The sequence below is a fragment of the Alexandromys fortis genome, unplaced genomic scaffold (assembly GCF_014885135.2).
Source record: "Alexandromys fortis isolate MF-2015 unplaced genomic scaffold, M_Fortis_MF-2015_v1.1 scaffold_90, whole genome shotgun sequence".
In the NCBI taxonomy this organism is placed as follows: domain Eukaryota; kingdom Metazoa; phylum Chordata; class Mammalia; order Rodentia; family Cricetidae; genus Alexandromys; species Alexandromys fortis.
Window position 1 is genome coordinate 6,499,309 of NW_026067985.1, and position 15,290 is coordinate 6,514,598.

The 15,290-nt window shown below is 45.5% G+C and overlaps 1 protein-coding gene across 1 annotated transcript in view; it reads right to left on the reverse strand.

The window, feature by feature from the left end:
* Nucleotides 1-15,290, reverse strand: part of Ptpn11 (protein tyrosine phosphatase non-receptor type 11) — a 71,427-nt gene that overhangs the window by 34,162 nt on the left and 21,975 nt on the right. The window contains exons 2-6 of the mRNA XM_050158955.1: nucleotides 14,449-14,571; nucleotides 10,932-11,126; nucleotides 7,970-8,162; nucleotides 6,375-6,491; nucleotides 3,995-4,108 (exon numbers count right to left, since the gene is read on the reverse strand). Coding sequence (XP_050014912.1) covers nucleotides 3,995-4,108; nucleotides 6,375-6,491; nucleotides 7,970-8,162; nucleotides 10,932-11,126; nucleotides 14,449-14,571 — 742 coding nt within the window. The remainder of the gene's footprint in view (nucleotides 1-3,994; nucleotides 4,109-6,374; nucleotides 6,492-7,969; nucleotides 8,163-10,931; nucleotides 11,127-14,448; nucleotides 14,572-15,290) is intronic.

Below are 15,290 nucleotides of genomic sequence, written 5' to 3' on the forward strand. Positions count from 1 at the left end.
TGCACCTAAAAGGCTTGTTTCAGTAAAACCACCTGGAGGAGAATCACAGTGCCTGTAAGCAGGACAGAATCACTGTGGAAAAATCAGAGGGGATTGCAGGTGAAGGCCCCAGGCTCCTCCCAGCCTCTGGCCAGCAAAGCTGCAGGCCAGGTGACCTCTGAAGGCAGGAGAGACTGCACTCTAGATTACTGAAATTACTAAGGAAAGGGAGTTTACTTTAATGGGAAAAGTAACTCCAGTGAAACAAATGTTCTATAATTTTGTCTGTTTGGGATTTGGGGTTTTCGTCTGTTAGATTTCTTTCCCCTTTGTCATGTGTTTCGGATTGAATAAGAAACATGGAGTTGCCGGGCGATGGTGGTGCACGCCTTTAATCCCAGCACTCGGGAGGCGGAGGCAGGCAGATCTCTGTGAGTTCGAGACCAGCCTGGTCTACAGAGATAGTGCCAGGACAGGCTCCAGCAACAGAGAAACAAAAAAAAAAAAAAAAAAAATGGAGTTTAAAAACTAAAATCTTTCTGTAACCCAGCCCTGTGAGCCTAAATCAGAATACCTAAGGCATGTATGTTCAGAAATCTCACTCTCTGCACACACCCAGGATTCCATCAGGGACTCATGAAAGCAAGATGTATACCAGTAAAGTGCACTATCTCCAAGCAGAGCCCAAACTAGGCGGTGGTGGTGCACTCAGGAGGCAGAGACAGACGGATCTCATTCGGTGAATTCGAGGCCAGCCTGGTCTACAGAATGAGTTCCAGGACAGGCTCCAAAGCTACAGAGAAACCGTCTCAAAAAAAAAAAAAAAAAAAAAAAAAAAAAAAAAAAAAAAAAAAAAAAAAAAAAAAAAAAAAAAAAAAAAAAAAAAAAAACTAAAAAACAAAAACAAACAAACAAAGCCCAGACACTGCTCTAAACCACCCACTCTAGACCTGAACACAAGACAGTGCTTGAAGAGTTCAGACTCAGTGCATCCACAAAACTTTATCTGAAGCCTACTTGAAAGTGGGAAAGTGAGAGTTCTGTCTGCTGGACTGGGTAGGGGGTCGGCTACAAGCGAGCAGGTTCTGCCCTGGGGTCCTCATTGTGTCACCATCCTAGATGGCACAAACCCTTTTGTTCCCCCAGCAGCTTCATCTGGCAAAACATTCCTTCCCCCACAGATAACTAACGTTACTGTTCCTATGGATTTGTAGTGCATTAAAACAAGAGCAACATGGATTACTCACAAATTCCTACGCACATGTTCAATAGGAAGAACTCAGCTTACACTGGGGATGGGGGATAGGGAAGGCTCCCCTGAGAAAACTCACAGAGGGGAAAGCTGAAGACTGAAGAGGTATCAAAAAACAAAACAAAAACCCTCTTAATATGTCCCAAGTAAAAGCTGGTGGCTTCACAGCCTACTCTCTCCAGCCTACCCTTCTAATAATGGCACCCTGCAGCAACTCAAGTTGTAGAATTTGGGCTCCTTTGAAACACCATCAGAGCACATGGAGAAAAGTGGGATTCTGCCAACAAAGTGTTCTAAAAAACTGAGTGTACTGAGATCATCCCCCCCATTCGAGCACCTGAGGAAGCTGGGTCCCCCCATTCGAGTATCCTCAGGAAGACAGGATGCTGCATTAATCATCCTCCAGGAAGCAATTCTGATGTGCTCACTAACAGAACAGCATCCTGCGGATGTGGCTCAAACTTTAGTCTCATGGGGACTGAAATTATGAGGGTGCACTTCCAACTCCTGCAGTGGCCTTTTGGTCCTTAGTCTTACGCCCCTGACTCCAGTCTGAAGGGGTCGCAGTTTCCTAAAGCTGAAAGAACTAGAGAGGCAGGCAGGGGTAATAAGAGATCTCATGAGCAAGCCCTCATCTACACAGACAGCTTCATCTGCAGGATTCCTCAATGCTCCAACAGTGTCCAACCCTGGCAGTACAGATGGGACTCTCATTGTTTTCCAGACCACACACACTCATTTTTGCCCAACTCATTTTTGCCCTTTTATGTTGCTATTCATGTACAAAATGTGAGCTGAATTTGATTTGTCAGAGAAGGGGACATTTACAGTGTTTTCCACGGCCACAGCAAAGGGTGAGCTGGGCAGGTGGTACATACTGGAATCCCAGCATTGGGAGGGAGGTGAGGGACTAAGAGCAAGGCAGATCCTTGACAGGCACAGAGAGGGAAAGGGGTCAAGATAGACATGGAGGATGGCAAACTCCCAGCTTCTCCCTCATCTCCTGACCTGAGATAAGGGCCTGGCATGGCAGCCCTTTTTTTTCCCCCACAGCAGGACTGGCTTCTGGCTGAAATGGTACAGGCTGTGTTTGAGGCCAAACCTGAACATGTCTACCTCAAGCTGTAGCCTATCATCTCCTCTGTCTGTAAGGTGACCAAGCCAAAACTGGGTGAGAGGGACCTGTCCTACATCACTAAAACAGAAGACCCAGGGCTGAGCACTGGGAAGATGGCTCTGCAGTTAAGACTTCTGGCCCTCTACAAGTGCAACAAGCTCTCAATAGATAAGCCATCTCCCCAGCTCCTCTTTCTCTCTTAACCTTTAGGCTGAAATTTGTATTAAGATGCCCTTTATTTTATAGTAATTAATATGCTGGAGAACATTATTTTTTTTAACTGAATAAAAAGAAATGAATGCAGTATTTGATTGGTAAGTATGGAGGTACTGGCGCTGCACTGGTGACAAAAGGCTCATCTTTATAGACATATTCAAGCTTTTTAAAAAAGAGGTAAGACGGATGGGTTACAGCTCAGTAACATGCTCTGCCGGCACAAAGTCCTGCATTTGATCCACAGGATCAATAACTAAATAAAGAATTTAAGATGACCTCATGGCTTATTCTGCTCTCATCACACTTTCACTGACACCCTCATCCCTGTTGCTTCTCTCTTCTAACAAGAAACTTCCGAATGGTGGAGACCCTGTCTGTTGTGTCTCTCCAATGTGTTTGAAGAGCCCACCCCAATGCCTAGTATGAGACCAGACCCATCACTATGGAGCAAACACCAGTAATGCTCTAGAATAGACCCACCCCTGGGGCTAGGATTATCAGCATCTGTGCTAAAGAAGGTGGGCCATCTACTAGACCTCTCTGACCTCACACTCCTCTGTGGGATGGAGCTAGCACTCCTCTCCGAAAGCTGTCTGGCACATGGTGGCACACAAAGTTGTGAATCCTCAAGTCCTATACAAAGCACAGCCTAACCACTCCTGTAAAACATAAAGTGGAGAGAGGAGAGTGGAAATGGAAGAGGGCAGGAATCAGCAAGATAGCTGTATACCAAACTATTAAAGAATAAATTAAAAATATTCTTTAAGCTGGGCATAGTGGCACACATCTTTAATCCCAGCACTCAGGAGGCAGAGGCAGGCAGATCTCTGTGAATTCAAGGCCAGCCTGGTTTACACAGTGAGTTCCAAAACAGCAAGGTCTACCCTGTTTTGGGGAAGAAAAAAAAAAAAAAAAAACATGAAATGAACTGTATGCAGGCATGAGTGACATAGGAGTGTGACTGTGGAAGGAAAGAGGCCAAAGCTCCAGATAAACGCACAAGGAGAGAAAAAAAGACCAGAGGATACATGGGTCAGCAGCCTATGAGCACACAGGTCCACAGGGCAGGCTCACATCTGAACCCCTTAACTTCCCTGTTATTAGTGTGAACCCATAGCTAAACAAACCTGAGCCCTTCTCCTGGTTTCACTAAAAGCAAGGAAGCTTCAGTTCATCTGAAACCCCTTGGATGCCAGAGGACTTCAATCCTTTGGTTTTTCTGGGGTCCTGCCAGCGGTCTGAACCAACAAATAGAGCTGCTGGCTCATCCATCTGAGACAAGCTGCCAACCCCTTTCCAGGAACACAATGCCTTTCTGCTTCAAACAAGCCCCCTGAGAGGCCTGCTCCATGCCACAGCAAAGACATTCTTCTCACCTGTTAAAAAAAGCACTTAATAACTCACATAAAACCAACCTGTCAGTGACTTACCTCAAATTCTTCCCAAAAGCCCTGTTTGACTTTATCTGTGGTCTCAGCTAGCTTGCTTAGCTCTCGAACACGGCTTTCGATTTCAGCAGCATTAATACGAGTTGTATTGAGGGGCTGTTGTGTTCAGCAGTGGTGGGAAAGGAAGAAAACATGTTTAACAGTGTTAACACAGAACGAAAAAGACTTCACAAAAGCAAAGGCAGGATGTGCATCATCCCAAATGTGTTCATGTGTGTGCCTATGCATGCCTGTGTGCACCTGTGTGCATCCATGTATTCATGCATGCATGTGAGCTGTGTTTGTTTGTGTAGTGTGTTCAGTGCTTGTGAGTGATGTGTATCTCTGTGTGTGCCGGTGCATGTGTGCATGTCTGTGTGTGGTACATGTGATGTGTGTGCACGTGGCATGACAATGACATGTGTCATGTGTGGAGATCAGGGGCAGTACTGAGGAGATGGTTTTCCCCGTCCTTGTTTAGGTGGGCTGCAGGGATAGAACTCAAAAACAACAGCACTTTACCCAAGCCACCCTGAGCCCTTGGAAATGAACCTTCACTTTCTCTTCTATTCCATCAGGAAAAGTCTCTTCATTCTCAATGAACACGTTAGGAACTCAGCCGACGCAATTTCAAATCTAGATTTCTAGATTTAATTGTTAAATCACAGCACGATTTCCAGATGGGACCACTCTCATAAAAGTGAAACAGCTGAGCTCAGGAGAGTCTGTCCTGCCCCTTGCCAGCTGCTATAGGTAGCAGCTCCCTGCACCTGGGCAAATCAGGAGAGCTGGCCCTGGTTTCAAGGGTGTAAGAGGGCTGACCAACTTAGCTCCCACCCAAACCTACATTCTGGGCTTTGAGTTGGCCCAACCCAACATGTACCCCATCCATGAACTGCTGGAGCACGTGAAGTGGCCAGTCCTACAGAACCACAGTTGCGGCATCTCCACACACAGGGCAACAACAAGCTATCCAAGAGGATTCTGGGTGAGGATCCAGTATTGATAGTGTGATAGTGTATCAGAAGCCAGAGGCCTCGACCCAATCCAGCGACTCATTGCAGCAAGCATTTGCAAATGAAGCTGTTTGGACAAGAGGGTTTACTGTGTGACACATCATGTCACACAGCAGCTTCCACTGAGATTTATTTTTGTTTGTTTATTTTTTTGTTTCCTTTTGGAGGGAAGGTTGCAAGAGCAGATGGTGAACATGGTGGGATGGGAAGGTAAGTGGGATTGGGGTGCATAATGTGAAATTCACAAAGAACCAATAAAAAGTTTTATTAAAAAAAAAAGTGAAATAGCAAAGACTCAAAGCTGAGAAAGTATGTGCCCCAAAGGGAACTACCAGTAATTTGCAGTGAACACTTCTGGTTTTGTTTTGGTTTTTTAATGTTCATTGGTGTTTGGCTTGCATGTCTGTGGGAGTCAGAATCACTGGAACTGGAGTTACACACGGCTGTGAGCTGCCAGGTGGGTGCTAGGAATTGAACCAGGGTCCTAGGGAAGAGCAGCCAATGCTTCCAACCGCTGAGCTATCTCTCCAGCCACTGAAGATTTCTTTTAAAGGGCACAATAGTACATATGTATAATCCCAGCATGGAGCCAGGAAGGTCATGAGACTACATGGCAAGACTATTTGTCAAAAGTAAAGGACAAAATAAAGTCTACACATGTGGGCGCTGGGATGTACTTCAGTGGTGAGCACTTGCCTAGCATGCAGATCCCTAAGGTTTGATTCCCCAGGACTGAAGGAAAAAAACAAAAACCTCTGAAAGAAGGCAGGTCATATATGCCAGAGTTCAAGTGTGGTGTGCCTTGGGTTCACTCTATGAGATCTTTCACAGATGTGGAAATGACACGGCATCTAGATGTTTCCACATACTAAAGGAGGTGATTTGTGAAGAAACTAGAGATTGCATGCCCAGCCACTGAAGACGGGTACAGTATGAGGAACTGCTGATATCCTATCTACTTCTGCATTACACTATGGATCTTGAATATCATCCAACAGGCCACATGTTGAAGGTTTGATCCCAACCCTAGGTGCTACCAGGAGGTAGCAGAACCTTTAGAAGGTAGGGTCTACCTAGAAGACTAGGGAAGACAGTCAGGGACAGGTCACTGAAGCAGATCAGGGCCCTTCTTGTCTCTGTTTCTCAGCCATGTGGTAAACAATCCCCATGTGCTCCCACCATGGTAAAGGTGTTACCAGATGCCCAAAGCAGCAGGGCCAAGTGACTGTGGGCTGACTCCTTTAGCTCTTGCCCCTATTAACCAGTCCTCATGCATCTTGTCACAGAGATGGGGTGCTGACTGGTATACACATGTGAGAGACTCCATGCTAACATTCTCCTAGTAGAAGCAGCTTCAGTTTCCTAACCTGCTTGAGCTGCAGGACGGTACCCAGAGTCTCCACCATGGGATTCTTCTTATAATGCTCCACCAAGTCTGTCAAAGAGTCAAAGCGCTCTCCTCCACCAACGTCGTATTTCAGTTCCTTTCAAAACAAAACAGATGGCGTTCATTACCTGAAGCCAGGTTACTGTCTTCCCACTCTCCTGAAGCCACTGTGTTTGTAGTGACACTTAACCTGTACACTTGTCTGTCTAGAGGGCATGATGAGAGCAAGACACACATGTATCATGTCCATGTCATCACAGTGGAGCCACACTGGGCCTTGAGAAGAAAGTCTTGTCATTGGTGACAACTGGGTGAGGCAAGAGACCCTCCCAATAAATCAAATAAGCCACCTCATTTACGTGTAGATCCAAAAAAAAAAAAAATCTAATACAGAGTGACAAGAGATCAAATGGTGGCTATGAAGGACTTGGGTACAGGAGAAGCCACTGGTGATACACAGACCCTCTCTGTATGGTGAACAGGCTCAGGAACCCCAATCCACAGCATGGTGACAACAGTGGACAGGGTTACATGCACTGGAGATTTGCCAAGAGAACATCTGAAGTGTTACAAGATGATGGGTACACTTAATGAGACTGACTGCAAAAAAAACTAAACACTATCGATTGAAGCCCAGAGACTGACTCTCAATGTCCATAGTACTGTGAAGGAAAAGAAGCAACAGCACTGATGAGGGGATGGGGGGGAGGGGGACTGGGAATACTTAGTGGTGGAACAAGTGCTAGGTTTCATCCCATCATCAAAAACAAGAAATGATACAAAAGTTAATTAAATCGAAATCAAATAAAAGCTCCACGGCTGCAAGACATTTCCCATCACCTCCAGACTCTTCAAAATGCCTAGCGTGGCATCAGCGCTCATGTAATGTCACATACACAGCTGAGAAGCTAGATGGGACAAGAAAGCCTGCACATGTTTAGACAGGATGCTGAAGACTGTTGACCCCAGGGGGTGTCCACAGACAGTGTCAACCGCCTGTGACACTTCTTAGGACAGCCAGTGTGCACTGAACATGTGCAGAGATGGACACAAAAGAAAAACTAGAAAGGAAAATTGGGCAAGGTGGTAGCACTAGGGAACCAAATGTAGGCAGAGATCTGTAGGTTCCAAGCCTGGCTAACCATAATAGTGAATTTCAGAACAGCCAGGGATACACAGAGAGACCCTATCTCAGAAAAACAAAAACAACTGGGCAGAGGCAGGCAGATCTCTGTCAATTACAGGCCAGTCTACAGAGTAAGCTCCAGGAGCGAGGGCTACACAAAGAAATCCTATCTCAAAAAAAAACAAAACAAAACAAAACAAAAACAAAAACAAAAAAAAAAGCCAACAAAAACATAACAACAACAAAAAAAAGAAAAAAAGAAAAAAAAAAACACAAAAGTAACAGTGCTTCAAAACGATGAGCCGCACACAGGAGAGTCAGCCATGAGCAAGTCAACAAAGATAAGACAATCTCAATGTGGGTGTCTAGTGTTCTCTCAGCAGAAGTCAGCTGTCCCTCCCGCCCCAAGATGCCCCTGAACCAGACCCACAGTCCCCTTGGTGCTCTACCTGACATCGGATCATGACGTGGGTCACTTTGGACTTGCCATCATTGCTCTCCCCTTTGTCATCACCGGTGCGGACGGAGAGAACAAAGTCTCCAGGGTGGCTCTGGCTCTCTCGGACAAGAAAGCTGCCATGCTTACCCTTCTCCGTTAGCAGTTTCTCTGCTTCTTTTCCAGACAAGTGACCATGGAACCACCTAAGTGTTTGAAAAGGAAACAAGCTGAGTTCAGCTGGGGTATGCAGTATTCTTTCATGTAACACACTGAGCCAGCACTCCTCAACACAGATTCCAAACAGACAACTTCCTCCAAGGGGCAGAGGGTCTGACTAGACAGATTCTGCATCCCAAACAGATAGGAAAAATGACAAAAATGTGTTAAAAATGACACTAAAGTTTGTTTTTCTTTTTTGAGACAATCTCACTGTGTGGCCCAGGTTGGTCATGAGCCATAGATCTTTCTGCCTCAGGTTCCTGAGTGCTGAGATCACAGGCAATACCACCACACCTAGCCTCCACTAAAATTTAAAAAGGAGCCTAGGATCACTTGAAAACAATATTTGCCAGATGATGGTGGTGCATGCTTTTAGTCCCAGCACTCGGGAGACAGAGGCAGATGGATCTTTGAGTTCAAGGCCAGCCTGGTCTATAGAGTAGAGTGAGTTCTAGGACAACCAGGGCTACACAGAGAAACTTTGTCTCAAAAAGAAGGAAGGAAGGAAGGAAGGAAGGAAGGAAGGAAGGAAGGAAGGAAGGAAGGAAGGAAGGAAGGAAGGAAGGAAGGAAGGAAGGAAGGAAGGAAGGAAGGAAGGAAGGAAGGAAGGAAGGCAGGCAGGCAGGCAGGCAGGCAGGCAGGCAGGCAGGCAGGCAGGCAGGCAATACCTTTAATGCTTTCTATTTTCTTTTAAACTTCCCATCTTTTAAATATGCACTTGACTTTTTTTAAGTGCCTAACCCTAAAAGAACCAACTATTGAAGTGCAGCCATTTAGTGAAAAGATAAGAAAGTTAGCAGCCTGGGCATGGTGGCCTATGCCTAGAATTCATGTGTGATTACTAGTTTTCTGTCAGCTTCACACAAGCTAGAATCACTTGGGAAGAGAGAGTCTCAATAGAGAAAATAACTCCTTCCAGATGGGAATGTGGTGCATTTCCTTAATAGAATATTGATGAGGGAGGGCACAGCCCACTGTTGGTCATGCCATCCTTTGGCTGGTGGTTCTGGGTGCTATAAGAAAGGAGGCTGAGCAAACCAAGAGGACAAGCCAGTAAACAGCATTCCCTCATGGCCTCTACATCAGTTTTGGCCTTCAGGTTCAACCTTGAGTTCCTGCCCTGACTTCCCTAAATGATGGACTATAAGCTGTAAAATGAAATAAGCCCTTTCTTCCCCCAAGCTGTTTTTAGCTGTGGTGTTTATCATAGTAATAGAAACCCTGACTGAGACATCATACACTGGAGAGTGGAGGCAAAAAATGAGGATTTAAAGGTCATCTTCAGCTATACAGCCATCAGGAGGCAAGCCCAGCCCGCAGGAGACCTGAACTCAAGCAACAAATAAACAAATTATGAAACAGACAAAACAATCATGAATCTGTGTTTGTTGACATTACATAAGAATGGATCTTTTTTTTTCTTTTTTGGTTTTTCGAGACAGGGTTTCTCTGTAGTTTTGGAGCCTGCCCTGGAACTAGCTCTTGTAGCCCAGGCTGGCCTCAAACTCACAAAGATCCACCTGCCTCTGCCTCCCGAGAGCTGCTGTCCAGTTCTTCAAGTACATTGGGTTATCAGTCAAGCTTTAATGGTATGTACATCTTGGAGCAAGGACAGAGATTTCCCTAAGAGTGTGAGCTCACACAAGCAGAGAGAGCAATGTCTACATGGAACCCAGAAGGCCGTACTTTAACTATTATGCTGGAGAGTATTGATGCAGGCTGTCTAGGACCATCAAATGGCAGATTCTGAGACAACCCAGCTCTTAAGTGACCACAGAAACATCATAACAGAGCCACAGGAATGCCATGGCTTTAGGTAAGAAAACAAGCACACCCTAGTGGGTAACGCTCATCCCCGAAGCCTTGACCAGCTACACACTGCTGGACAAGTACATTGCAGAACTAGAGGTGGAGACAGCATGAGGCAACAGCAGCCAGAGAAACAAACTACTAGCACATAATACAGAAGCTGGAGAAAGACAAGATATACAGACCCAGGATCTGCAGTCAGAAGCCAATGTCAGGGCAAATAAAGCAAGTACCAGCTCTCAACTCCAAACACACAGCAAGAGCTCCACAACATGACAGTTCCCAATGGACACAGTGGCAATTCTCTGCAGACAGTCACGCTTACGCATTTGGGAGATAGCATTATAAAGAGGATGAAAAGCCATGGGCTTAGCCTGACCTCTGTTGGTAATGCTGCTGAACAACTGGTCTGAGCCACCATGGAGCACTGCTGCTGTTTCAGCATCTCTATCATCGACTGTTGATAAACCTTACAATTCAAGTACATCTAAATCTACTCAGGGAAAATGCGAGAGCGCTGTGGAGTCTGTAAGGAGCACTGACAGCAGCTGCTGCAAGAAAAGGGCATTCCGCATAAACCGAAGCCATCATTCTTACTTTAATACACTGTAGCTCAGTGTGTAGAGAGCCTCCCTGGCATGGCCAAGCCTGTGCTCAATCTCCAGTACCACATAAGTCAGGCATGGTAAAGCATGTCTGTAGCCCTAGCACTCAGGAGGTAGAGGCAAGAGGATCAGGAATTCAGTCATCCTCAGCTACACAATGAGTTCCAGGTCACCTTGAACTATACTAGACCCTGTCACAAACAAAACAAAACAATGTTTTAACAGTACGAAGGACAGACACCAGCCTTTGAAGTCACACAGATCCTCTGTGTCCCATAAGGCAGGCACACAGCACACAGTCTTAGAGTACAGATTTGTGCTCACTAAGATGGCACTGACCTTTCAGAGGTTGGGTCTGCACAGTTCAGTGGGTACTTGAGCTCAATAACATCTCCATTCTTCTCTTTCAGCTGCCCATGATGCTCCATGTAATACTGGACCAGTTCAGCCAATGTGGCAAACTTCTCCCCACCATAGAGGTCATAGTAGTCCCCAGTGTTCTGAATCTTGATGTGGGTAACGGCTCCATTTCGTCTAAAATAGTCCATTGGGAGGAGAGATGTCAAAGAGCAATACTTGGAAAAAGAGACCTCACATTTGGTAGATTTTACCCAAACACTGGAACAAACCCAATGAAAAGATTTACCCTATCCCAGGAACTGAAGGTCAAGGAACCCCCTCAACTATGCCAACCCACAGCACTGTGTCTGCACCTGTGCCCTGTGTAGCTTCCATTTTGAACAAGTGGCCTATTTTATAGGATAGGTTAAATGAGAACAATTACTGTTCTTAACAATCAAGGGCACCTAATACACGAACTGGCTCTCTGGAGCCTATTTCCTATGGAGGGATACCTTGCTCGGCCTAGATACAGGGAGAAGGGCCTTTGTCCTGCGCCTCAATGTGATGGGACTGACTCTGTTGACTCCCTTTGGGAGGTCTTATCTTCTCTGCAGAGTGGATGGAAGGTGGGATGGGGAGAAGGTAGGGGGAGCAGGAGGAAGGGGGGGTGATATAGGAGGTCCTTCTGTATTTGTGTTGCTTTTATTGGTCATTAAAGAAAATGCCTTGGCCTAGTTGATAGGGCGGAACTCAGGTAGGCAGGGAAGACAGAACAGAATTTTGGGAAGAAGAACAAAGTCAGGCAGACGCCATGGCTCTCCTGCCTGAGACAGACGCTGGTTAGACTCATGCCGGTAAGCCACAGTCAAGTGGCGATGCACATTAATGGAGATGGGTTAATCAAGATGTGAGAGTTAGCCAATAAAAGGCTAGAGATAATGGGCCAGGCAGTGTTTAAATGAATACAGTTTCTATGTGATTATTTCAGGGGTTAAGCTAGCTGGGTGGCGGAACACAGCCCATTCCTCCTACTATAAGGGGGAACTGAGATTGATAATTTAAAATGAAAAGATTGTTTCAAAAAAGAAAAACACTGAAGGACACACAGCTAAGGTTAAAATCAAACACCCAGCCAGGCCGTGGTGGCACACGCCTTTAATCCCAGCAGAGACAGGCAGATTTCTTTGAGTTCAAGACAAGCCTGGTCTACTGGGCTAGTTCCAGGATAGTCAAAGATACAAACAGAAACCCTGTCTCAAAAAACCTAAATAAATATAAATATAAAACGCCCACTTACCCTGTAGTCCAGCAAATCTACTCCTAATCATTTTGCCCAAAGGCAATAAAAATGAATAGGTACCAAAAAGACTTTCAAAAGTAGACAAATAAAAGATAGAAACTCAAAATATTTATCAAAAAAATATACCAACAGCCAGACATCTGGAAGGCTGAGACAGGAAAACAATGGGCTACAGAGCAAGACAATGTTTAAAATAAGTAACAAATTTTAAAGGCTTGCTTTTAAATATATAAATATTGCCTAAAAAGTATGGTGATACACACTTATAAACCCAGCACCTGCAAGGCTGAGGCAGTAGGATCAGAAGTTTAAAGCCAACCTTTGATACATGAGACCATGTCTCAAAAACACAAAACAAAAAGATCCAACAACAACCAAAATCAACAGGGCCCAGTGAGATGGCTTAGTGGGTAAAGGGGGCTTGCTAGTAAAGTTTGATTCCCAGGACGCACATGGTAGAAGGGGAAAACCAACTCCCAAAGCTGTCCTCCGACCTATACATTCACTACATTCATGCCATGACACTTTCACATACACACACACACACACACACACACAAATAAATAAATGTTAAAAAAATAGTACATAAAAATCTAAATGTTAAAAAAGAAAAAACCAAATCTGAGGATGGTTAGCTGGCTCTGCAGGGAAAGCCTGACAACCTAAGCCTAGTCCATGGAACCACAGAAAAGGAGCTGCAGCAGGAGGAGGAGGGACTGAGGTGGGAGGAGGGGGGGACTGAGGCGGAAGGAGGGGACTGTGGCAGATGTACATCATACACATAACGAACAAGCATATCTAAAACCTGATGAATAATATAGAAGTCTAGCATGCACTGTCCAGTCGGCAATAACAACTCTTCATGTAAGATTCAGGCTGAGTTCCTACGGATCCCCCTTTCTTTCAAAAGGCTCAAGAATCTGGCGTGCTGTGAAGTGTGCCTGTAATCCTAGCAGGGAAGCAAGTAAATCTCTGTGAATTCAAGGCCAACCTGGTCTGTATATCAAGTTCCAGGCCAGCCAGTGCTATCTAGTGAGACCCTGTGTCATAAATAAAAATAAATGAATGGATAGATGGATGGATGAATTAATTAAATAAATGGGCACTTCCTAAGTCCCAGTGAGATTCTAAATAAATTCTCAAGGACATGAATTACTCTTCCCTATGTGGAAGTAATGTCTATAAAATCAAACTCATACACTTCAGTTTAAATAGCTAGAAAAGGCATATAGAAATTATCATCTAGGAAACTCCCCCATGCCTGCTCAATGGGACTGTGAGGATGCACCTCACTGTCCCCAAGGATTTAAAACAAACCAAAGCCTCCCAATGTCCATCACTAGAAGAATGGAGGAGTTAGTATGTTTGCATGGTTTGACCACCGAGTAGCCATTACAATGAACAGCTAGATGTCCCAGCATGCAGCTCAAACAGCACTTTAATGGATACATGAACTACAGAATGATTAACATGCTGGGAACACAGAGCTCATGAGGCAGTCAAGTATGCAACACATCAAGAGGATCCATGCAAACTCTGGACAATGGCTTCCTCTGGGAAAGAAGGATGGAAACGGGACAAGGCAGGGACTCAAGGGGACCACAACTTCCTCACAGAGGTTTTCATTCTTGACCAAGGAAAGTGATGTGAAGAACCTTAACACAGCCCGTTCCCTGACAAAATCCATAGCTGAAAAGAAAAACCAGGAGACAGGACTCAGCTCTGGAGGCTCCAGGTGTATATCTCTGCCCAAGGTATGCTTGGTTACCGCTGTAAGCAGAAGCCCAGTAACCTTTCCACTGCTTCCCAAGGCTGTGACTCTGGGTGACCACAAAAGGCATGGAAACTGGGGCTGGAGAGTTGGTTCATCGGTTAGGAGCACTGGCTGCTCTTCCAAGGAGTCAGGTTCAGTTCCCAGCACCCACATGGTGGCTCACAAGTATCTGTTACTCCAGTTCCAGGGGATCGGATACCCTCTTCTAGCCTCTGTGGGCACCAAGCACACACAGGGCACACACACATACATACAAGCAGAACATTCATACACATAAAATCATTAAAAAAAAAAAAAAAGCATAGGAGCAGGCCAATGCCCTGAGTGGCTCCACAGGGCAACAGGCCCTCAAGCTCTGCAGGAAGGGGTGAGGCAGTCAAATGTGGCCTCGCCCTTTCTCTGAAAACACCCTGAGTGTCTCCCTTTACCTTCCAACTTACCTAACGGACAGAGTGAAGTCTCCAGGGTTACTCTTACTGGGCCTTGCCAAAAAACTGCCATCGACTCCTCTGGTCAGCAGAAGATTCTCTGCCTCCACACCAGTGATGTTGGGGTGAAACCATCTAGAAGGAAGAAAAACAACATTGAGAACCAGACACCTCAGTAACACCCACACCACCACAGCTGAGAACCCTCACACCATCATGGTGGATGCCTGTGAGCAGCAGCTGACAGCTAGTTTCCAGGCCAGACCTTCCCCTTTCCTTAGTCCCTTTTCCTGGGTGGAACACTGAGATCCTGCCATCCTGCAGGTACTGGAGGAGGGAGAGGGGCACGGCCAGTAGGGCTGGGCTATTCACACAATGAACTCGTGGCTTTTTCTGCCCCAAAAGGTCATCCATACGATCAGGAAATTGTCTGCAAGCAATGAAACCAGACAAACACAAACTACCTCATGAATCAGACAGGTTCGGAGGCTCACAAGAGCCAGGTTCACACTGCTAAAGAACCAGAACACTCACAGGGTACCAGACTGCAAAGGGAGACACCCATGCAAACTTAACGTTTAATACACATGTAGAGACAAATATACAGACATAAGAGCAGAACAAGGTATTTCCAGAAATAAACATAAGCTGCCTCCCCATAGAATACTTGTTTTTTTTAAAAAAAAAAAAAAATCTAGCTGGGCGGTGGTGGCGCACGCCTTTAATCCCAGCACTTGGGAGGCAGAGGCAGGCGGATCTCTGTGAGTTCGAGACCAGCCTGGTCTACAGAGCTAGTTCCAGGACAGGCTCCAAAACCACAGAGAAACCCTGTCTCGAAAAAAAAAAAAAAAAAA